At 37.8% G+C, this 24,891-nt stretch overlaps 4 protein-coding genes and 1 pseudogene across 8 annotated transcripts; 3 read left to right on the top strand and 2 right to left on the bottom strand.

The window, feature by feature from the left end:
* The first annotated feature begins 1,335 nt into the window (after positions 1–1,335).
* Positions 1,336–5,557, top strand: LOC103995114 (heat stress transcription factor A-2b). 2 transcript variants are annotated; one of them, XM_065161809.1, is made up of 3 exons: positions 1,336–2,402; positions 4,339–4,428; positions 4,691–5,557. In XM_065161809.1, exons 1-3 carry the CDS (start codon positions 2,109–2,111, stop codon positions 5,444–5,446), a joined length of 1,140 nt encoding a protein of 379 aa, XP_065017881.1. In that variant the 5' UTR covers positions 1,336–2,108; the 3' UTR covers positions 5,447–5,557. The 2 variants fall into 2 exon arrangements, with proteins under 2 accessions (XP_065017881.1, XP_009413903.2); XM_009415628.3 differs by lacking the exon at positions 4,339–4,428 and having other exon boundaries at positions 1,338–2,402.
* A 1,160-nt stretch (positions 5,558–6,717) lies between these two features.
* LOC135644333 (early light-induced protein 1, chloroplastic-like) lies at positions 6,718–7,683 on the top strand. Its single transcript, XM_065161810.1, has 3 exons — positions 6,718–6,907; positions 6,981–7,064; positions 7,141–7,683. Exons 1-3 carry the CDS (start codon positions 6,782–6,784, stop codon positions 7,483–7,485), a joined length of 555 nt encoding a protein of 184 aa, XP_065017882.1. The 5' UTR covers positions 6,718–6,781; the 3' UTR covers positions 7,486–7,683.
* Positions 7,684–9,487: 1,804 nt separating this feature from the next.
* On the bottom strand, positions 9,488–14,831 carry LOC135644200 (probable aldo-keto reductase 1; annotated as a pseudogene).
* Positions 14,832–15,032: 201 nt separating this feature from the next.
* On the top strand, positions 15,033–19,075 carry LOC103995116 (uncharacterized). 4 transcript variants are annotated; one of them, XM_065161808.1, is made up of 5 exons: positions 15,033–15,166; positions 15,264–15,326; positions 15,409–15,507; positions 15,629–15,829; positions 16,108–19,075. In XM_065161808.1, exons 2-5 carry the CDS (start codon positions 15,284–15,286, stop codon positions 18,864–18,866), a joined length of 3,102 nt encoding a protein of 1,033 aa, XP_065017880.1. In that variant the 5' UTR covers positions 15,033–15,166; positions 15,264–15,283; the 3' UTR covers positions 18,867–19,075. The 4 variants fall into 4 exon arrangements, with proteins under 4 accessions (XP_065017880.1, XP_009413908.2, XP_018685774.2 ...); XM_009415633.3 differs by having other exon boundaries at positions 15,626–15,829; XM_018830229.2 differs by lacking the exon at positions 15,033–15,166 and having other exon boundaries at positions 15,227–15,326.
* Positions 19,076–19,872: 797 nt separating this feature from the next.
* Positions 19,873–23,949, bottom strand: LOC135644199 (uncharacterized). The gene is made up of 3 exons (XM_065161667.1): positions 23,548–23,949; positions 21,529–22,001; positions 19,873–19,960 (listed from the first exon to the last, which is right to left on the bottom strand). The coding sequence occupies exons 1-3, from the start codon at positions 23,947–23,949 to the stop codon at positions 19,873–19,875; spliced, it is 963 nt and encodes a 320-aa protein (XP_065017739.1).
* Positions 23,950–24,891: the final 942 nt, after the last annotated feature.

Raw genomic sequence — 24,891 nt, 5'->3', positions numbered from 1 at the left:
TTTAGTCCTGTTAGACTTTGACCATACATCAAAGTCAAGAAGATTGTTCGCTTCAGTCCCTTATAAATCAATTCAAGTTTTAGTCATTTTGATGAGGATTTAAATCAAACTATTGTAATGTAGATCATCACGGATGAATATGAGTTGATTACTTATTATGTCTCAAGTTTCATTGTTAAATCTTATGACATAGTCAATTAATGACTTATCCTTACGTTATCAACGGTCAATATGTCATAGAGCTTGAATTCTTTTATTAATTATAAAACTTGAATTTTTTTATTAATTATCTGAAACATATAATTGTGGTAAGAGAAAGGTGAGAGTATCATTCTTAAGTATTTTCTTATAAAATAGTCGAAAAGTTCCACAAATGAGAGCATTGTAGGTGAACTATAGGGTCATTTATCAAAGATATTTAGATTGAATAAACAAAAATAAAAGAAAATATATACCTCTTGAATCTAATGACTAGAAGGGGTTTGGCTCAAGAGTCCACTTGGTCAAGCTTTTTATAAATATTTGTTAATTTCTTAAAATTATTTATGCGAGTGTCAAATTTTTTCAAAGACAAAAGATGTTCATGTACTATATCTCTTGTCCCATAGAGGGTAAGGATTACGTCAAAAAATTATATTATGAAGCCTTTTGACGATCAAATTAGTACGTATCAATAAATATAAAATGATCATAAATACTCATTAATTTTAAATAAGAATATATGTAAGAAGACGGCCTTATATAACATTATTTTTATAATAATTGATTTATAGTGAGAATATATCGTTTAAATATTCTACTTGTGTCATATGTCCAATAAGCTCTTCTTCATCATCATATCCAATAAATATTAATTAAATTTTTTATATTGATTGATAAAAAATAATGATCATATCACTCTTAAAGATTAAACTTATTAACATATATGTAACTTTAAAAATTCTATATGTGTAAATTAAAGGGATAAATATAAAATTCATTGACATATATATAAATCTTACCTTGTTATAATCTTAAAAATTTTATACTAAATCTTAATTTTTCTTATAAATTTGAACTTCAGTATATCTCATCTTTTTTTTTTTGAAGGTATCTAAGCTTTTCTAATCTCAAGTATATGTATAAGTGATTGTAATTAGGGCTTTTACCCTAAAATGTGAGTGTAATTTGGAATAATAATAATAATAATAATAATGGCTCTTTCCTGTAAAAAAAGTAAAAAAAAAAAAAGAAGAAGGAAGTTCTACAATTATTCATTACAAATGATGCATTATTTATTTAATTATCTATTTTCCTATTACTTCCTTTCAGAACCTTCCAAACTCACACAGGAGAGGCAAAGCCATCGCCCTCGATCTAGAAACTTCCATGGCAAAACCATCGGCTTTAGATTTCCCCCTCTTCGCTGCGTGCCTTCCTCCTCCTCCGCGGTTTCCAAGCATCTCCGACGCCGCAGACATCTCGCCCTTCTGGATTTTGGATCCGCTAGTAAAGAGCAGTTCATCCTGGATTCTAACTCTTTCTTCCTCGCAGTTCTCTCTCGCTTCGATCGTATCATCTATCGGTTCGTTTTTGTGCTCCAAAAGATGCTTTCTTTTGTTTGCTTTCGCGATCTAAGCCTTTGAAATCCTGTGTTGTTGATGTTCTCGGAAGAGACCGGACTGTTGTTTGATCAGTAGCGCATCTTTTTATCCTCGAGAAATCGCATCTTTGCTGCTCCATCCGTCAATACCAACTGCTGTTGCTATCCATCTGATTGTTCTACTATTTTCCACTCTCCTCGCATCGAGACCTCGGATTTCTCTTGTAATCCCCTTTTCAAGTAGTAATAGTTGTCGATGTTGTTCCTTTGTTCAGTATTAGGGTTCCGTTAATTTAGTGGAGCGTAGTCCTGTCTTATGTAAAATCTCTTCCTCTGTACATATTTTTGTTGGTTTCCGTTCGCTTTATCCTTCAATCTTCCTCCCGTTTCGTAGATCAAAATTGCAACTTTGTTTTCTATCACCGAGGGTCGGTTAAGAACTGTTGATTTCCTGTCTAATTCGAGAGTTCTGTTGAAATCCTTATCTTGAGTAGGAAGTTTGACTTTATCTGCCTCAAATTTCGTCATGAATCCGGTGAAAGAGGAATACCAGGATTACTCGGAGGTATCCTCTGGCTCCAATGAGATCGTGGTCGATCCTCCGAGACCATTGGAGGGGCTCCATGAAGCCGGGCCACCGCCTTTTCTAACCAAGACATACGACATGGTGGATGACCCGAGCACGAACCAGGTGGTCTCGTGGAGTCAGACGAACAACAGCTTCGTGGTCTGGGACCCGCATGCCTTCGCCATGACGTTGCTGCCCAAATACTTCAAGCACAACAACTTCTCCAGCTTCGTCAGGCAGCTAAATACCTATGTAAGTACTTGCAATGCAGTTACCCTTTTCCTTAGCCTTCTTGGAAAGGGTTGGTGGATGCTTCTGATGTTTGTGTACTCTGTCACTTCTGTTGCTAATTCAGCAAGAATAGATGATTTTTCATCAAGTATGTATCTTTTCCTCCATAGTAGTTATTGTTTTTTTCCATTGTTATTGATTGAGTTGAAAAGAGAGTAGATTTTCGTTGAAATGAAGATTAACTGAAACAGGGAAGTTATTGTAGTTGAACAAGTTGATTAAATGGAATGCCTTTTCTCCTTCTTCTGTGATTAAGCATTGTATGTTAATAATAGAGAGAGACAGTGCACTCTCAGTCCTGAAGTTCAGTTGGGGCCTTGCCACCTTTTTTTCAGAAGTTAAAAGGAAAAAACACTCTGGTATTGTATGCACAGCAGAACAAATATGCTTAGAGGAAAGAGAAGAACAAAAATGTAAAAGAGAAAATTAAAAATTTTCTTTTAGATGAATAGAAAAAAATCAACTTGCAAACAAAACTAGATGATGTCAAGATAAGTTTTCTTGCTTCTTTTGTCATTGCCATTTTAATCCATGTGAAAGTATATTGTTGTTGTCATTTATCCTAAAGGCTATTGGTAGTGCTACTACTAAAATTTGGTTATCATTTTCTGAGGAGTTTACTAAACATGATAACTGAACTAAGCACCAATAGGGAATCCTTAATTGAAGGAATGAATCAGTGCATCTACGTTCGAAGTGCATCATCTAAACTTCAGGTGTTTAGATTTTAAATCACCTTTTGCTTTTCAAAGAAAGCATGCACCATTTTACCCTTGTATTAGGATAATATCAACGGGAAATCATTAACTTCATGACAAAACTTTGCAAATTAAAGGCAAATTTAAGTTTCAAAATTTTTTTATCAGCAACAGAACCTCATCTGACTTCAATGCAACAAGAATCATATTTAACACTAATAGCAACCAGTGGTCATTAAGAGATGTGTGTTTTATGCAAAACCAACAATATCAGCTCTTATAGGTGATCGACAAGAGCTGCATCACGTGTCTGTATCTCTTTATGCATATGATTTGCTTGATTGATATGTTTTGCCTAGCTGATTGTATTAGGATCAGACTTGTGATAATTGTGGCATTCTCGTCACAAATACATGTTTCTTTGGTCATTTCTTCTCTTACTGGTTGCCTTCATCTCAGCCACCCGAGGTTCTTTATGTTAGAATGATGTGTATAATACCTAAAATTCCCAATGCTAATTCTGTTTGGACAGACTAAAATTTCCGTACTTAAATTTTCAGTGGCATGAGCTTGAGCTGTTTATATCTCCCTGCGGGGTTGGAGTAGTCATAACACATCAGAATACATGGCTTGAACTGATTGAACTTAAAAACTTTCTTTTAGAATTGTTAATTTCCCTAATTTTGATTGTTGGTCTATTCTAGTTCTCCTTTGATAGGTCACTGGTTCATATGAAGTTCAGAAAACATGTGCGAGTAATGATAATCTTTATATGTTTTGTCCATTCAAAATCCACAGAAGGCTTACACATTTTAAATGATCAGGCATAGAATCCTAGGGTAGCAACCAAAATTTTGTTGGTATTTAGACCTCTTTTCTGAAGCTTTATGTGATAGGATTTGTTAAAAAGTAACAGAAAGGAATAATTTGTTTGCTATTTGTTTGTTCAAAAACTTTAGAAGTTGATGAAGCAAGAAGATGATAACAAAGGAAAGATATGGGGTTCCACAACTGATATGACTTTGATGTATCAATCACATTGAGAGGTAAAAAGATGCATATATTTCGTCGTTTTTTCTTTTCTTTGTAGAAGGAAATTTTAATTATTAGTTTTAACCCTTCTTTCCAAAAATTTCTAGTTGGTAACCATAAGTGTAAATGAATAATTTGTTTTCTATTTGTCTTATCAAAAAGTATAGAAGAGGATGATGAAAGAACATGAAAGAAGAAAAGAGAAGAAAGATATGGCTGTTGCAACTGTAATTACTTCATATGTGAATCAGCTTGAGGTAAAGGCTGGAATATTCTACTCGTCTCACTTGGTTGATCTGTTTCTGAATTTTTATTGCATTCAGCAGTTTTTCTTTAATCTTCATTTATCAGTTGATATATGGAAAAGATACATGTATGTGGCCTGTTCAGTTATAGGAATAATTCATAATTGTCAGCATTGTGTTTATGAAGCCTAATCCAGCTGGCTTTAGCTTATTTTTTAATAATGGGCTCTCTTTTTTGTCACGTTTTTGTTGCCAATGTTGGGGATCTGTGCAGGGTTTTAGAAAGATGGATCCTGATAGATGGGAATTTGCTAACGAGGGATTCCTCAGGGGGCAGAAACATCTGCTTAAGACCATAAAAAGGAGAAGGCCACACAATCATCCTCCATTACAACAGTCTCTTAGTTCATACATCGAGGTTGGGGAATTTGACCTGGAAAGAAAAGTAGACCGGTTAAAGCGTGATAGACATTTGTTGATGCAGGAAGTTGTAAAACTAAGGCAGGAGCAACAGAACACAAGAGCCCATCTCAAAGCTATGGAAGAGAGGCTACAACTGACAGAGCAGAGGCAACAACAGACAATGGCTTTCCTAGCTCGGCTGATGCAGAACCCCAGCTTATTACAACAGTTGCTTGACCAGAAGGAGAGAATGAAGGAGCTTGAAGAGGCCATTTCTAAGAAAAGAAGAAGACCCATCGACACAGCTCCTGAGCCTGATGATGGGGGAACGAGCGGATACCAGGAAACATATTTGCCTGTCAAAATTGAAGCTCAAGGTACACAGGACTTCTATGTTGAGGAAGTTTTGAGCTCGGATAACTTAGCAGGACAGTCCCATAGCGAGGAGCACTTGGCGCCTCATGAAAACAACACAGATGGGGAGCTGAATGACAACTTTTGGGAGGAGTTGCTAAACGAAGGACTTGGTGATGAGAAAGGTACTTTCGGTATCGAGGGGGTAGATACTGAAGATGTAAATGTCTTGGCTGATCAACTAGGCTTTCTTACTTCTACCAGCCCTATATAGTTTGTTAAACCAGTATTTATCTAGACCTTTTGTATTTGATTGAGTTAACCACTGCTAACTGGAAACTGATGGTTCCTTTTTCCTCTTTTATATTGATATGGTTACCTATCAGCTGGGCTTGTTTCTTAAGTTTCACCAGGATCTTGAACAAAAAGCATCATTTCACATCTGTGAACTACTGATTGTCCATTTATTCACAAGAATTTTTGGCGTCTATGATCTACTTGATCAGCGTACTGTTATTCTCCTATAGATTTCCATTGTTCAGCTGATTATGTGATTGAAGATCAACCTTAGTTGTCAGCTTAAGGTATATCCTGGAAAGGTGTTCGACTAGTTTTGCTATTATCATTCTACACCTGTTTTAGCTGGTACTTCATGCATTCCTCAAACTTTTGCACTCTCCTTTCTTGTGCTTGTAGGCAAAATTTTGAACAGTTCTTGCAATACATTTTCCCCACCATCCTCTTGTCACTGGAATCCAGTGATCCAAGCTCGCTGTCTTTGGCTAAAGATCACGACTCCTGTATGTTGAAGTGGCATCATCTATTTCATGTTTGGATGATCTTTTTGTCATATGACAAGAACTGGTTTCCCGATTGCTGTCTGATAGGGATCCATCACAGAAACTGTAAAGATCATCAATGGTGCATGGCTACCCAAGTTCTTCCTGGATGTCTTATACATGTCATCTAATTGTTTGGCAGTGTATCAATTCATACTACCATGTTTATGCTGAACTCCACCATTGAAGGAGAGCGAAAGTATTCCTCATGTCCTTTATGTGCTGAGATGGTGTGATTATAATCAAATCGATCCTATCTGCTGTCTGAGAGTTACAGTAAGTAACATGTAACATATCATTACACCCGTCAAAACGAGTGCCACAAACTCTGCTTTGCGTCAGTGTCGCAAGCTCTCTCCGGATTCATGGGAAGAAGAAAGCCCACGTCGACGTCCCCTTCGCCTCGCTGCCAAAAGCGCACTTACTGCATCGTGCCCACCACCGACCACCACCACCCACGAGCAGACATTGCTTCCGTCTGACGAAACCTCGAACGCTTCGTCTCCATCTCTCTGGAGGCTTCGCCACCTTCCCCTGGTGGTCTCCCCGTCCACGTCGCCGCCCTGGGACATGTGAAGGTTCTGCGCTCCACGTTACGCCCGCCCCATGGCCCAGTTCTTGCAGCTCGCGTGGCTTCTCTCCGTCCACCCCTTCGTTTCAGTACTCCCTCGCCCTATATATACCTCCTTCCATGAAACCTGTCGACATAGATCTCCGAGCGTACGTCTTGCAGAGTTCCATTGCGCTCTCCAAGCTCGCAAATACCAGCCATGGCCGCATCAGCCACACTGCACTCCAACATAGCAGGCTTTGCGACTCGCACCGGTCTTCCTTCCCGTGCTTTGTTGCCGTCTAGGCATGTCGGCCGTGTCTTGCGCGTCAGGTGTCAATCTGAGGTAAGCATACGGGCGTGGGAGGTTACCGATAAGCTTCCTTCACACCAAAGCTCACATTTTGAGATATGAGCAGGAGCGCCCGCAGGAACCCCCGGCAGCTGTCTCGCCTCCGCCGCCGCAGCCAGTGCAGACTAGTCCACCGACACCCAAGCGCAAGGTGAATACTGAACGCAATCATATTAGAGTCGAGAGAATTCGACATCAGTTTCTTCACCAGCAATTTCATGATACAGGAAAGCACGAGCTTCTCGGATATCCTAGCGTTCAGTGGGCCAGCACCGGAGAGGATCAACGGAAGATTGGCGATGATCGGGTTCGTGTCAGCCATCGCGGTGGAGCTCACGAGGGGCGACGACCTGGTGGCTCAGCTCGCGAATGGCGGGCTGCCGTGGTTCGCGGGCACCGCCGCCTTGCTTTCTGCTGCCTCCTTGGTGCCCCTGTTCAAGGGCGTGAGCGTGCAGTCCAAGTCTAGTGGCGTGATGACAGCCGATGCAGAGCTCTGGAACGGCCGCTTCGCCATGCTCGGCTTGGTGGCACTGGCTTTCACTGAATACCTCAAGGGTGGACCTCTTGTGTAAGAGCGAGCGAGCGAGCGAGAGAGAGAGAGAGAGAGAGAGAGAGAGAGAGAGAGAGAGAGTACCAGTAGCTCATGGATGTATCAGTGTATGAGCAAGGCATGCAACATACTGAAGGTTTCAGTCAAAGTATGGTTGTGGAGATGCATGATGTGTTCAACCATGGAATATGTCATGAATTCACTCTACTCCATTGATGCATCTCAAGATCAGCTGAGCAGCTGCATGGCTGCAGTAAAACTATTTCTGACTCTGCACATGTCAAACAGTAGATTTGAGGAAGAAGTAGATCAACATTGAAACTATGAAAGGACAATATGAGAGAAGGATGCCTGCAGTCTCTGCAGCTTATAAACCCAGTAAGTTTTTACTGCTTGATTGATAGACTTTCTCTTTCATCTTACAATCACACCATTTTCTTATAAATTCTGATAACTCTTTTGTCTCACTGTAAAATACTTATGAGAGTAGCAAAATATTACAAAGATGAAAGCTAAGCCATTTAATCAAAATCTTTATATTCAGAGAACATGTTAATCTAGTAAATCTTGATGGAAGAATTCTTCAGACACAAAAACAGAAAAGGCAAAGAAAAATGTAAAGCAAATCTATGATGCACTAGATCTTTGGCATGTATATTAAATCATGAGGTACATGACAATTTACAGAGACATCTTTGAAGTTCTTACTGTAAGCAAAACAAGTTTCTCTTTCAAGTCATAAAGAGGTAGAAGATGATGGCAATGAATGCCATATTACTAGAACATAAGAAGATGATTAGTTGCGTTTCGGAGGTGCATCCGCGACGATCTGTCATCTTCTGTAAGCTTCACCTTTAGCCAGCCAATATTATCTTCCAAATTGTTTTGTCTTCGTGGTCCTGTTTATGATTAAGACTAGTAGAATTAGCTAACCACTATCGAAAAAAAAAGGGAATATAGAAAATATTTCTCATACCTTTTCGACTGATGGCACAAGTAGATTCAATATATCTCCTTAACAAAAATCAAATTTAACACGAAAAGTAATGAATAAGCAAGAGCGCAGACGACTTACTTTGAGAAGCACAATTGAAGGAATTAAGCAGAATAGGAACATATAGTGCAGCTGCAAAACCTCGCAAAAATGTCTTGTTTATGGTTAATGTTTCCAGACAGTAGAGGGTCATAAAATCTTTTCTAGGTGAAAGTTGATAGATGAAGAAGTACTAATAAACATGTTGTCCTAATCCTTCACCAATTGATTTGATCTTACATAAGTGTCATAATAGCAAATTAGAAATCTTGGGAATACATGGTTATTCAACCTTGGAAGGGTATTCTTCATATTTTGTTCAAACTTGTATTAAAAGCAAATGTTTCAGAAATCTTGCTGAATGAGTAACAAATATTCTACTCTCTCTTGCGAGTAAAGTTCTTATACTTGAACTGGAACTGTTTGAAATGGCTTTATTGTTTGGCATTATAAAGGAAAAAAGGCGATTCCCAAACTAGTAGAAAGGCTACCATTTGCAGGTCCTGTATCTGGCGCTGCAATTGTCAAGAACAATGTAAGCGCTAGAAAATTATCAGCTGTAACATTCATGGAGAATTAATTCTTGAGGGTAAAAAGAATAATTGGTTCTGTAATGTTGCAAATAGCATTTCCTGAAAGGCACATTGGGAGAACGAAAATTTTCGGGTACCTGGGATCGGAAACACATCATTCCCTTGGTGGAGGAGCCAAGCTAGTGCCGGCTGAGCAGGGTTACATCCATGCTTTGCAGCCAAATTTGCTCCTCGGACATGCAGAATCGTGTTCTCCAAATTATCTTCGGAGAACCTATAGGGTGAAATGACTGAAAAACAAGCATCAAATGAGCCAAGAAATATATGTCATCTCTAAACTGGAATGATCTGATTTTAAACATTAAAAAGCAACTTGACCATAGTTGAAAAAAAAAAAGGAAAACCCACATATGTTGACATTCTTGACAAAAGAGATTATTTGATATAAAGACATAAGATCATCCCAGTACACTGTTAGCAGAACTTTCTGCATAATAAGTCTTTCCAGCAAAAAAGCCCATACCAAGAGGACTAAATGCAACTATTCCAATGCCAAGATCCCTGCCAGTCAAAGGCATCATTTGCATTAGATTGGGCACTCTACAATCCATTTGATATACAATGATCATAATGTCAGGAGAATCAATTAATTGATCCCTATAATTAATTGTTTTGTTTGGATTATGCCGTTCACTAATCCGTTAATGAGATTGGACTCCGGCACCTTGAGGGTAACAATCAGGATTTGCTGTACCGATACGTATCACCCGGTACGGGCGATTCATACCGGTCCGACAAGATATCAGTATGTGGAGCACCCTCTAATAGACGGTATCGATCACTTGATCCCGTATTGGGCAATACAGGATTTGTATCGGGTGATAACGATCAAAATCTGACCATTATCAACCTGTACCAATCGTTAACTATCGAATTTTGACCATTACTAATTAAGGGCTGAGATTGCCATTTTTCAAACGGTCAATCTGACCATTTAAGACTTAGAAAAGGGTTTTTAAACTCTTTCCTACCCCTCTTTCAACTCATTTCACTCTCTCAATCTTTTTTTCACTCACATCTCTATCTTATTATCATATTTTCATTTTCCTAAACTCAACAAAACTATTATTTATCGATTGGATCAAATTTAGGAAACTAATTTGAAAGGATTAAGAGGAAAAACACTCTAATCAAGAGATATATATTCTCTTTCTAGATTTTTATTGATTTGTAAGATGATTAAGCCTATTCTATGTGATGTATGACTTAATGTCTAATATATTATTTGATATATTTTTTATGATAAAATAGTGTTAATTAGGAAGTAATTAAGATATTTAATATTGTGATTAGTATGTTTAATATTAATTTTTAAAATTAAACACTTAATAGGTCAAATATTTATATTTCATGTATATTAAGGATTGGATCATATGTTTGTGATAGTATAATAGGTTTAATTAGATTTCAATTACATTTTCTAATACTATGATTAGTGATTTTAATGATGATTTAATCAAAATTTGATTGATATTGGGTCAATTCAATGTCTTTAATAATTGAGTCAGGTAATGAGGCAACTTCACAATCGCATTCAACAACCCACTTGGTCCAAAGATATGACAGTGATGTGGACAGTAGTGCCTCGATTGATGATAACGACGACGCCGAGGAATCGATGGTCCCATCTACATAATTTGAAGGTCGTGCATAGACCGATAAGTAATATTTTACACATGCCACCTTAGATTCAAATCATTGAGCTTAATGAGATACTGGTCAAGTTATGCATGGAAGGGGAAGGGGAAGCTAGTTGATGATTTTGAGCATATACGACAGAATTTACACGACGTCGACATAGAGCGAAACTCATCATATTCATAACCATCATATTATGGAGAATCTTATTGCCAACAACAGCACAATAATAGTTGGTTATACTTTTCTAAGCAATAGTACGATAATCAATCTTACGATAGAGAGTAGCAGATCAGTAATGAAGATAGAAGTTCTGGCATTCTTTATGCTCCGCACTAATATATCTCAGATTCATCATTGCCTCAGGAGCTGTCTTGGACACATGTGGTTCATAATGATCAGACTACAACCATCACTATGTTGATGCACCAATGAATAATAATGTATTAGTACACTATGTCGTGGAATCAATTTTAGGAGTGAGTCTGACAAATATATCATATTGATATACAAATATATAAGATCAAGAACCCCGATCCGCTGCGTCTTGTCATTCTTTTTTGTGGTAAAACCAAGCATATCAATCGATTGATTACTTAATTCGTTTGAATCTTAAAGTTTAAATTATATAAAAAATAATCTAATAATTTAAATAATTTTTTATATATAGTTCAATATTAATGAGAGGACGATTTGGAATGTACCACAAAGCTACTCCTCAAAGTTCGAAAAGATATATGATACTATTCTTTCCTAATTTATATTATTTTTGGTAAAATTATACTAAATTTATATTTATTTCTAACTTAAAAATCCTAATCTAACTTTTTTCTATTTTTAGATATTTTTGGAGGTTTTTTTTTATGATTTTGGGTATGCCATCGATACACCTCGACGTACCATTGTTACGTCTCGGTATGTACCATATCGAGCAAGACTCAATATATTAGTACGGACCAAAATTATAATCCTTAGTAACAACTACAATGTTCCGTAAAGCTTCTTGTAGTTAGCGTTGTGTTCTTCATGAAATAACTTATACACACATAGGCCTGTTTAGAGGCCCAAATCTGCCTGATTCTACGTTCCCGAAAATGAAACTACATAATTGTTGAGCTCCTTTTCTCAAACTAAATCAAACTTAAGTCGTGAAGGGCTAAATAATCCTAAAAGAGAAGAATTACATGCCCAAAGAACTCTAGTGCTTGCCATGGCTATGTATCAAAGCTTTTTTTGGTTGAAAGTTTGGGTTGTCAGAGAGATTAAAACACACATGAATGAAGGATAGAATCATACAATTGTGCGAACATGGAATTATCGTTTTCGCGAACGAAAACATCAACACTGAGAAACCTCTTGTCATTCTCATCGAATTGAAGTGCAAGAGAAAAGAACGTAGTTTGAAATCACCTGCAAAGTGGTACTATCTCGTCTTTGATGTCGCGGATCCAGAAAGACCACCACCGTATCTGCAGAGCAGTGATGGGATGGGATGCACATCATGCGCACGCCTGATCGTGTCGAGGCTCACCTCCGACGGCCCGATGTACTTCACCTTCCCCTCCTCCACTAACTTCTTCAGCTCCCCCATCTTGCATGCCACAGAAACAAGGAGTCGATCAAGGTTCAACATACCTGAAACCTACAGAAACGAAAGCATATTATGCAGAGGTCTGTTCTTACGGTGTCCTCAATGCGGACAGTCAAATCCACTCGGTGTTGATAGCAGAGATCTTTGTACTCCACGACCAGGCGATCGAGGCTCGCTTCGCAGCACGCACTTCCCATTGGTCTTGAGAACGCCACCTTCGAGCTTCACAATGCCAAATTTGCTCGCCCCTTGGACCTCCTCTCTGGGCAATTGCTTCAATGCCTCCAAAAAGACCAGACTTTCCACCTCTGAGACCCAAGTTCCTCATCAGAGGGAGAATCAGCGAGAAAGATCGAACCTTTCCGATCAAGATCTCATTTTTGTGCTGCCCGAAGCGGTCGGCGGTGTCGAAGAAGGTGATACCGCGATCGAAGGCTTGCTTGATGAAGGCGATGCCTTCTTCGTCGCTCAGCGGAGCGTTGATGAGTCCAGTGAGCTGGAAGCACCCGAGACCCAATCTCGACACCTAGAAGCGAGCGAAACATGGTCGACAAGACCGGAAAATTCGATAAAGGTGACAGCTTTTTCAAGCAATTCGACACCAAAACAACACAAGAACAAAATCAACAAATCTGTAGAGTTGAAATGGGACCGACCTCTAATCCCTGGGATCCCAGCTTCACCCTGGGCACCTCTGGAGCTTGTGTTTCTGCTTCCATGTCTCTCGATCACAAGTGATCCTCGGATTGCTGCGACTGTGAGTTGAGCCGTAGAAAACAGTGTTGGTAGGTAGAACAAAGTAAGTACTCGAACCCTAAAATATCAACAGTTGCGAGGACTGAGATCACAGTTTGTCACCTCAGAAACAGTAATGTCATAATACATGATTTAGAAAGGTCGCTTCCATCCAAATTGGATTTCTTGTCTTGATAAACAGCTCTTGTTATAATATGATCGATCGATTGGTAAGTGGGATTCTAAATCTGGCTCAAACAGACGAGTATCACACCAAACAGACATGGAGTCTCTTCTTCGATCGAAATTATCTACCCGTATTCAAACTTGCATGTGTCTGCAGGATCAAAATCTGACATCATATAGAGACTGAAGTAGGATTTTTTTGCTGCACAAAGTTCTAATTTTGATGACTTCACCATATGAATCCAGATCATGTTCCTTCAAGCGAGTTCTGCCTCAAACTCGGCCATCAACAGCTTCTGTTCACTTCGAGAAGTTCGATAGACCAGCAGTTGTTTGGTGGTTGCTGGTCTCCCTCATGCACATCACATTCTGCACTCTCTCTCTCTCCGTGTCATCATCAGCAATGCTGTTAATTGAGGCTACTGCTTCCTACATCCATGTCTCTATAGTGGGACATTTCTGTTCCAGAGTTCACTCAGAGTCCTTTCTTCTTCCCGGACTTGCCGATGGGAAGCTGCTATCAATTATCATCAGTCACTGCCACAAGAAAAAAAAGCATGCTTTGACAAAGTCTCTCCTTTGTTTTCTCATCCAAAGATATGATGTTTCAGAGGGAAGACAAAGCAGTGATTGAGGGGTGGAAAAGCATGTTTCATCCACTAAAGTAATGACAATGATTCTGTCCTCCAGAAAACTGCTTCCACACAGATAAGTTTCGTTCTCTGAAATCTTATCACCCAGAAGCATCAGCATAAACGCATTTAGAACAATACAGAACATAACACAAGTAGATTAACACAGAAGACAAATAATGGAGAAGAGAAATGACACAAAAGAATGAATTTTGCAGTATGTTTTCACACAAACTTACGAGTCGAAGAAGTGTCGCAAACACATCTAGATTTGTGCTGAATTGGGCTGATAAATTCGAGCAAGCTTCAGGTCAAATGAACCTTGATTTGCAAGTGCCACATGCATCCCATGAACAATTGTTCAATCATTCTTTTAGGCAGTGAAAACATGTAATCTTCTAATGCCTACATATGAAACTTCCAGTTTGCAATCAATTTTTCTAGTACCAAGTTCAAAGCCTAGGGATAAGTAGTCAACCACAGGTGTCATCTCCACCTTCCTAAGCGATTCATGTCCCGTAGAACCTAAAATATCTGCAACTCTTGCAGAATTACAATGCAGAGTTCAACTTGAAATCATGACATCCTGTTGCTTGTAGCATAGTAAATAGGCATTAGAGTTGAGCAAGGCATGACTCAATGATGCACAGGTGGTAGCAATCATTCCAGCATCTAGTGTTTTAGGCAAAGTGGAAGTGGTGGAAACCACTGCAACCCTTTGTATAGGGGAGAGAAAGAGAAAGGGAGAACAGAAGGGGCCCAACCTGAGTCTTTTTATTGCATTATAGCATGTTGAGTTCCACCAAAGGAAACAACAATAATTAGGTTGAAAATAAGAAAGAAATGACTCTAAGAGAATCCAATGCACCTGGCTGTGACTTCATCACCAAGCCAGCTTGACAAACATATATATAAGTCTTGATTATGCATTCTCTCGGGATCGTTTTCTCTGCCGAAGCCGAAAGTTGATCCAGAATTAGCTGCCGTCTGATTGCATGCTAACGAGTTTCAGACTGGCAAAGAAAATCTAACCAAGCTGGGTCCAGTGAGCAGACTATTCCAATTATTTCTCCTTGCAATGCCAACATCTGATGTGATAGAAGCTTTTTCTTTTTGAAAAGAAAAAGGACATGTACAGTTGTTGCAGCTATGAGCAGATCAGTCACCATATATGTGTGCCATCATTCAATTGCAAGCAAGTTGATGATCCATAAGGAACTTGTAGTTTAAGCAATGGATTGGGTTCAACATCAGGAAATCCCCATCGGTGCACTGCAGGACTCAGAATCATCATGGTATAGAGTCTTTTCTGTCTTTCTACTTATAGTCACATGATCTCTTTGGCAGTGCCAGACATTGTACTTCTGACCACAAGTCTTCTTGAAATTGCAGAATTTGAATTGGTAGTCACAATGGGCAATGAGATGGGGAACCAAATCGTCACTGCTACTCGAGGTCCCTCCTTGCTTCCTCTATTGATTGTATCAACTTCTGTCTGCTTCTCTGTTCCTCCTGATGAGTTAGTGTTTGCTATCAGAACATGAAGATGAAGATGCTACTGACATGATGACCCATTCTTCAAATTCTCCTGCTACATCGAATGTCATACATGGTTCCCTTGATCATGACAAGCAAAGTGAGATTTGGTTGCATTCAAAGTAGTTCTTTGAACTTCGATATCCAATACTCGCTGGTGTTCACTCAGGTTGTTTTCTGACATGAGCTAATTCAGGTTTTGCTATGATGTCTTTTAGCAGTTTTTGAACAGCACGGAGAAGAGAATACAACTATCGACAAACTCTCGACAGCTTTGAATGTGTCAAATGATGCAGAATATCAAAATGATGTGAACAGAAAAATCTTGTCAGCTGAATCTGAGATATCATATGATAACACAGGGTCAGCTTATGTCGAGCCACCACCAGCAGATGACAATCTACATCAGAAGACATTAGAAGGTCAGTATCTGTTTCTTGTTCAACTACTAAAATCTTGTGCTTTCTTATATGATCAACTACAAATAGCACTACCTACATGACAAAAACATATCAGCTAATAGATAGATGATGTTTCATATAAGATAATCAAGGCTAATAATATTCTATATGGAAACACAAATAGGCAAATAACTTTAGAAATTTTGTTTCGATCTGATTGCAATTCTAACTTGATGTCATGCATTTAATTGACTAGTAGTAGATCAATGTTATATTAAATGCTGGAATTTGCTTAACAGTGGAAGATGAGAAGAAGATACAAGTTTTAGACACATTGCCTAAAAATGAAGAAGCATACTTAATTCCATCAGTAGAGATAAAGTATGATGGTGAAGAGAAACAATCAAGTGTAAAATGTGATGAGTTATCCAGAGGCATCATTGGAAAAATGGCTAGCAATCTGGATGCTTCAGGATCATATGAAAAAGATGATAAAATGGAAATATCAGCTACCAACCAAACATTAGAGAATAATAAATCTAGTGAAGAGAGTTTTCTGATGGGCAGTGATAAGGCATTTGATGAAAATGAGAAAGAGATTGGAAAGAAAAATTCTGTTGCATGTGACATACATGAATGTGTGTTGCAATCGAATAAGAGTTTGTCAACTGAATCAATCGATATTGTTTTTCTGGATGCTGTTGGTACTGAAATTAAAAGCTTGCTTACAGAGAATGATCAAAAAGAAATCAAAGAATTATCTAAAACAGAACCTCATGAATGCCACACAATCCTAAATGTGATTAGTAATGACTGCGAAGTAGGAATACTAGAAGATGTAAAGACGGACAACATTCAGATCAGCAATTTTCATACTCAAGCAAAGACCAATGATTGTAGTCAAAGAAAACATGAAACAGAGAAAATTGGCTTACATGATTTATATTTTGAAGAACCTATCCACACAAGCCAAGCAAAAATGACTGTGACTGTGGAGGAAAACCAACAGGAAAACAATTCAAGTTTGATCACTAGGGACTGTGATAAAGGCACAGAGCAAGAGGAGATAGTGAAGGGAAAAGAATTGATGGAAACTCCAGTCTTAGATAAAAAGCAAGAACAACATGTGGAATATGTAAATGAAGAGCAAAACAAGAAAAACAAACTAGTCAGGGACAATGAAGTCATTGGGAAAAGACCATTTGACCCTTCACTGTTATTAGATCCTGTTGCAAAAATGAGCAAAGACATAGTGAAGGAAACAAATGAGAAATTTATAACAAGTAAAAAAATAAATGAGATGACAAGTTCTAGTGAAGGCTTGAGCAGCGAAACCAATCCTTTGGAAGACCATGATATCACCATTGGGGAAAGGCTTCACTCAAAACTAACTAATCCGATTGATGAGGTGAGTGGAGATATGATGAAAAAGGAAGAAAGCAACACAGGAAAAGGAACTACAGAAGAAAAAATTTGCCATCAAATTGAAGAAGTGTTTAATGCAACTATGTATGAGAAGGCTGACATATGTGAGATAAATTTAGTGGAAACTAAGGTACAATATTCACCTCTGGCAGAACCATCCAATCTGAAATTCAATGTTATTCAGCCAGATCACAGGTTACCTGAATGCTCAGAAGAGTTCAAGCAGAAAGAAGCTGCAGAGGAATCTGAAATGATGAATAAAAAAGATCTTAGTTCCAGTTCTCATTTTGGTGAATGTCTTGACATTAATTCAGTGCTCCCAAATATTAGAGAAACACTACCTTCACTTCTGTCAGAACAATCTAATCTGAAATTTAATGTTATTCAGCCAGATCACAGGTTGTCTGAGTTTTTTGAAGAGTTTGAACCGAAAAAAGCTGCAGAAGAATATGAAATACTGAATCAAGAAGATCTGAGTGATTGCCTTGATATCTATCCAGATCTCTCAGATATTGCAGATACAAATTATGAGCAAAATTTTGAATTAGATATGAAGAAAAGTTCCCAAACTGAGTTAAATGTATTGGTGAGCAAGATCAAAACTCAAGCAGTGCCAAAAGTTGAAGATGATGGGAAGATTTTGGATTCCATAGTAAAGACTGAAGAAGAAGAATGCAGTCTCGCACCTGGATCAGATACAGACAGAGACCTTAAAACATTCCAAACTGCATCAGTGAGCAATATGGAAACTCAAGCAATGCTGGATGAGAAGATTTTGGATTCTGATTCTAAGACTGCAGAACCACAATGTCATCTCCATGGATCTGTATTTTATACAGACACAAATCTTGAATCATGTCAAACCAATAGAGAATTCACCCTTGAACCAAATCAAGATGAGATAAATGCATCAGTGACCAAGATGCAAATTCAAGCGATGCTGAAAGTAGAGGATGGTGAGAAAATTATGGCTTCTTTGATAGAATCTAAGACTGTAGGAAAAGAATGCAGTCTCCATGCACCTGGATCTGATACAGACACAGATGTTGAAGAATTCCAAAGCAAGACAGCACTAACCCTTGAACCAAATCAAGACAAGTTTGATGTATGGACTGCCAATGATGTAAGTGAAAAACTTGAAAAATCCAGTGATGGAACCTTTTTGTTGAAGCAACAAGATTTGAAGGAAGCTTCAGTATTCCCTTCAACAGAAGATGTAAAAGATCACACAAATTCATCCAGCAGAAAAGCCCAAGAATATGACTGTGATGAAAACACAGAAAGATGCCAACATATTGCAGAAACTGCAGATGTGATGCTACAATCCAACAACAATGTATTTGATAAGAGTCCACTGCAATCACAAGGAAGACTAAAGGACAATGACCCTTCTGCAATGGAAAGAAGTAATTCCCTGAAACTGCAAACACCACTTCACAGCCTTATGAAAGAAGCACATGTTATGGAGCCACTGGAGAAAAAGGAAGACCTCAGTTTAAACAAGAACAAGTATGAGGTGTGGAAGTCTTCAGCGGAGGAATTCATCGCTACACCAACCAGGGGAAAAGGGAAGCAGAAGCACAGATCTTCCTTCTTCAGCAACTTCATGTGTTGCACAACAGGCACAAATTAATAGCTCTATTTTACAACATAGTTTTGCCTATAAAGGTTATTTGCTTTTTTCTTTATCCAAATTCTATTAACTGGAAGAGTTGCAATAAGATTGTGAGATGTTTGTGGTTTCAATAAGGGGAAGCTGCTAAATGATTGGAGAGAAATATTGTACTGGAATGTTCAACTTTTGCTTTGTTTTTGACAAGATTGTGAAAGGGTTTCATTGGAGGTTTTTAATTGCATAAAAAACCAATAATTTTCCTCTCAAGATGCCAAACTGTTCTAATACTCGCTAAAATTTAGATTCATTATTAGAATTTTTTCATATTGTTAAAATTAGATTTAATGGTGTCAGAAATGCTTTGTTGCCAATCAAATATCAGAAAATCCTATTGAGTTAACATCCTTCCAAATGTATTCATCTATCGAATTCTTCATCATGATAGTTAGCCATTGTCATCACTAAACTTATGCAAATTGTAATAAAATAATATTGTACAGAGGTAATAGTTAATTTAGTAGCTCCTTCCCCTTTGATCTAACATTCACTGTTACATAAGAGCTAAGGTATTTGAAAACTATAATTACAAATAATGTAGTCACAACAGAAAGACTCTTCTCAAGGATCTAGTTTTTGATTGGTATTTAAATAATTTGATACTTTGGGAGGCCAAACACATAACTTTCCAATTTATTGAGGTTATACTCTCCACAAAAAAACAAAAATTAAGGGGTTAATAAGCACTTATTTTCACCAAAAAAATATGATTCTAAATAATAGTATCTGAAATAAAGTATATAAATCAAGAGATTTATAATCCCAGCTTCCACTCACAATTTATAGCCAGACTTTAGGTCCCTAAATGAAAAATAACAGCATGAATAAAATGCAGAAGAAAAAAATTGTGAAGACAAAAACTGATGCTTTAATGCTAAATTAAAAAGTGTAAAAAGAAGGCAGTATGCTATTTATATAAGTTGATCTATAAGATAAAAGAAAACTTCAGGATGAATCTTACAGATGATCAGGAGGCATCAGCATCAGATGTAGTGTCAGTCTTTCTTTGCACACCCAAGCTGAGGTTCTCTTGAAATTGTGAGAAATCATGGTAGCTGTAGCAGAAATCATGGTAATTCATAAATGAAGCTACATAACACATTGGACCTCCAGTTGATTATTTCACTGTTAGATTCATAAATATAATGCACCAAACTGTCTTTTTTTTTTCCTATTAGGTACTTCATCGACCATATAGTTTCCTTTTAGTGTCAATTTTTGCTCAAATACAGATGAAACGTTCTTTGTATTAATTCTGGGCCAGCAGACAACTCTGTCACAGGACAAAATGCCCAAATGAATACAATAATAAAGGGGTTTTCTTGAGTAGAATTAGATGACTAGATCATGATAATTCCATGGTATCCACCACAACCTTACCCTTGCATGAAATTGCATGAAGAAAGACATTTTTTGTGATTCAAACCTTCAACACCCCCGAGTTGCATTGGAGTAACTATCCTTAGTGCCAAGGCTTAACTTTAGCATAACTTTAATCAACTGGCCGATACATGACAGCTGTCTTTATGTTGAAACAAAATGAATGTTTCATAACACTCCCTCTAGCACTGAATATATTGGAAAGGGAAGTACACCCTCTAACATGTATAACAATCAAGTAAGAATTTAGTACTTCATAAAAAATTACTTAGGCAGCCATAGCATACTCTGCAAATCATCCACTTGTATCAAACATGCCAGATTAGTAGAGAAAACACTCTTCTAAAGTGTGATGGTTCTAGCAGAAACTTAAAATTCATCATATTCTATCAACTGAAACATGTCTTATCCTTTGCCATATATGCATGCACATCGTGCACACATGTGCATGCACACATATTAACATGTCACTGTAGGAAGAAAAATAAATTGATGAAACGTGCTTCCAGAATATGAGATGAAAAAGAGTATCCATGCATTTAATTCTTATAAATTAAATAATTTTTTCAATTAACCATAGTTTCCAAAATGCAATTGATTCACCCAGTTATGGCATTTTTTTTTTACCATTCATCTTTGAATTCTATCAGCAAGTTCAACCAAATATACTTCAGAGGAAAAACGAAATGAATGAGAAACAAAAATTGATCTTGATTCACAGTTATGACAGTATCGATTCCATTTAGAATCAGAAAGTTCAGAGTTATTGCAAGAAGCAACCCTTAATGCTTTCAAAATATATACATGTAGTTACAAGCAACTAGCAGAAATACTTTCCAGAAACTTCTAAGCATGCTTATCCGCCAATTTAATCATTCCACTCGTAACAGCAAACTGAATTTTTCTAAACCCCATTCTGTAGATGATCCCCAAAGAGAGTTAGACATATGCCAAACAACTATATGATGCTGAACAAAGAATTTAAGCAGATAACAGATGCCTCAAGTGATGTAAATGCTCTTCATTAGAAATATTAAGAGAGAGACGGAGATTTGTTAGAAGTGACTCCTGCTCCCAACTTAAAGGACCAGAGGCATGAAACGCTTCCACAGTAGAATGGTATGCATGTAGCTCTAATTCATGGACATTAGCAGCCAATTCATCTCCAGTTTTGCTTTGACACTCATCAACCAAACTATTAAATGCAGTATCCTTGTGTTTTCTGAGACTTTGATATGTATACCCTGGATAAGCATTACCACTGCAACTAGCAACAGAGCAATCATTGTTATCTTCAGAGACTGGCAAAGGTGTTGAAGATGGAATCAGGACATGATTATTTGTATGCCACTTATCAGCATTTATCCAAGGAGACCCACCTACTCTTTCTTTACTGGACTTATGCAGGAAATTCTGACTGTCCAAATCTTTTGAAAAAGAAATAGTGTCCATCCTTTGAGGTAGTGCTTCTCTAGCTAACTTATGAGATCTGTTTTGGATGAATTTCCCTTTCCTGTCCATTCCTTTAACCAAATCAACTGGCGAAAAGCCACAGTAGGATCTGAGTTTTGGCTTCATAGTTTTAATAGGAGAACTGCAGACAACATGCTTTTGCTTTGATGTACGTCCAATCGAAGTTTGCTTCCCAATGCCTTGACTTGTTGCATAATCCAATTTTCTTGCATTATTGGAGCTAGGGTGCTTCCCTCCACTTCCCTGAATGAGATAGAAATATTAATCAGAGAACTATGAGATAATAAGATAATGCCAAGAGCAAATCATCTGCAAAAATAAGAAAGATCTAAACAAACGACTAGGTATTCCCAGTTCATTCTTTTTTAAAACCATTTTTCACAAATACATTGCAGCAATTGAAATTGTTAAATTCACTTAGGTGATGCAATTTATATGAGACTGTGTAAAAGAGCACAGCAACACACTCATCATGCTCAACAGAAAACAACACATTGATTTAAGTATTAACTAGAACAAAATATTAAATAGAGGCATCTAATGATTAGTATAACCATGATTGAAGCCGGAGTGGTAATTTCTCTGTTTGCAGGGGTAAACCCTTATTTAATATAATGGTCTGTATAGAATCAGGGGTAAACCCTTATGCAAGCCAGAGTTGCTTGAATCAACAGTCCTTTAATACCACAGACAAGCTTTCAATCAAGGTTCGCCGTATCATAGCATACAACCTAGTATGGGTGGCATGTACAGGTCCGACAGAGGACCAGTACGGTCGGTATGTACTGGTCCGATAGAGAACCAGTATGGGTGGTACTTCGATATGCCCCCATGTATCATGTGTCGGTATGGCTCGGTACAACTCGGTATGTACAATACCAATAGTTGATCGGTGCACCAGTACGGACTAATAAGGCAAACCATGCTTTCAACTACCGAATGTAACATTGAATGTTAACAAGAATGCTCATGCTAGATGGATCCCTTGAGGAACACTTGGCAGTCTTGTGTTGATCAAACTTCTTCCAGCAAGAAGCCATTAAGCATGGTGTCATTATTACCTTCTTATTGCCGTACAAGCATGAGTAACTAATGTAGAACTGTTAAGAAAAGCAAATGAGTGCTTTATATTCTACACATCGTTATGAACTTATTTGATACACTGGATACTAAGATGTCAAAAACGTTGAAAGTATAAATATAGTGCTGAAGTAAAATTGTTGTGAAAATGAACAAGCAAGAAACAGAAACATAAATTTCTCAAGTCACGATCTTTGACAAACACTCTGCTGAATTTATGGAAATATTGATATAGACAGTACTAGAAACACTTTTTTCCTTTTTGACAAAATGCAATATGTTATGAATTAGTATTGCAAGCAAGACAAAATCATGTACATGTGTGAGAGAGAGAGAGGGAATAGGAACAGAAAACTAGAAATGTGATCAAGAATGGAAAAACTCAAGTTAGCTAAGCTTGTTATGAAGATCATTTATTTGAACGACGCTCAAACAGAAACAACAAGCAGTAACACATTTTATAAATTTCTCATGATCACAGATTAGAGCTCTAATTATGTGCTCACACCAAAAGAGCAATTAACAGATGAATCAAGAAGCTTTCAGTAATTTGAACATTAGTATTTTATAGACATTATAGTAAAATTATATCTAGTAACAAAGTTAGACCAAAGGGACCAACGTTATAGATATGACAGATCAACTGAAAACTAGGACAAAAGAGAGTAGAAAAGAAACACAAGATATCCTTGATGCATCAATCTTTTACCTGATCAATCATAATCCATCGGTTGTTTTGCCACGCCTGTGGAACTCTTAGATCAGACACACGGTGTTCTTTAAGCTGGATGGAACCAAAGAGTTTGATCACAACTCGGTCATTTTTTAGGACTTTCACAACCTTCCCAGCTCTCCAAGAACAAAGATCAAGGACCTCCGTGATGTCACCAGCAGTCCACCACTTTTTTCCACTCGGTAGCGATGGGCAAGGCCTAACATCTTCCTCATGTACTGTTTCCACCACAGACTTCTTATCGGAAGTCATAAATAGCTCGTATCTAACCGTATATGTTGAACTGTGCACAAATGAAATTTTAGCAGGGAACCAAGAATCATACTGCTCCTCTTTTCTTCTCAAGACCTCTACTCTATCACCTTCTTTGAACTTCATGATGATATACAATATACTCAACCCTGCTTGGCCCAGCCTGATCGATAAAATGGTGGTAAACCAGCAAAATCAATTGTTCTCTCAAACTCCTTAGCACCAAAAAGATCTCCAGATGCAGAATAGGCAAGATATGCAATGCTCACTGATGATCTGACACAGAAGTCTCTTTAGTCCTGAAAAGAAGCGCCAAATAACGTATCAGCTCGTCCCTTTTTCACAACCGTATCAACATCAAACTGTACAAGCAACAGATCTGACTACCAAATGTAGATTAGTCCAAATCTTGTAAGAAATTATTCCTCTGAAACAAAGGAAACCTATTGGCAAGATGTAACATACATTGAACACAAATAACAGAAACCATGAACCTGGAAGGAGCAGGAAATAACAAACAAGATGACAAAATGACACAACAAGAAGCTAATAGTTGAAGAGACCAAAGACCATTCACCAAGACCTCTACAATAAACGGATGAGAAAACGAGGAGGGTGTGAGCTAGCATGCTAACTACCACAATAAACCAATACAAGTCCATCAAAACCGAAAAAAGGATGCAACCAAAGCCTATATGTTATCCAAGAAGAGATCTTTAACTGGCTAAACACAAAAAAAGAACCAACTTTCTTGATCAAGAACACGCGAAATCAAATAAAAACATCAACTTTCCGCTGGACCAACCTTCAATCCAAGATTTCGGGCGAGGAAACAAGGGGGGACAGCTCGAATCCCAGCAAGGGAGGCAAAAAGATCGAAACTTTGGCACATTCCCGTATGCCCAAACCCCGAAATCGATCGACCAAAATCAAAGAGACCGATCCGAAGACAGTTGGGAACGGAATGCGACGCTTAGATTTGGGCAGGGGCGGCGTATTCTGGGAAAACAGGGTGCTATTTGCTCCACAGAAAAGCTGTTTTGTCCACAATTTAGAAGATAAAATTAA

Source organism: Musa acuminata, chromosome BXJ3-8 (assembly GCF_036884655.1).
Source record: "Musa acuminata AAA Group cultivar baxijiao chromosome BXJ3-8, Cavendish_Baxijiao_AAA, whole genome shotgun sequence".
NCBI classification, from domain to species: Eukaryota; Viridiplantae; Streptophyta; class Magnoliopsida; order Zingiberales; family Musaceae; genus Musa; species Musa acuminata.
Note: the sequence above shows the minus strand (reverse complement) of the source record. Positions and strands in the feature narration are given on the sequence as shown.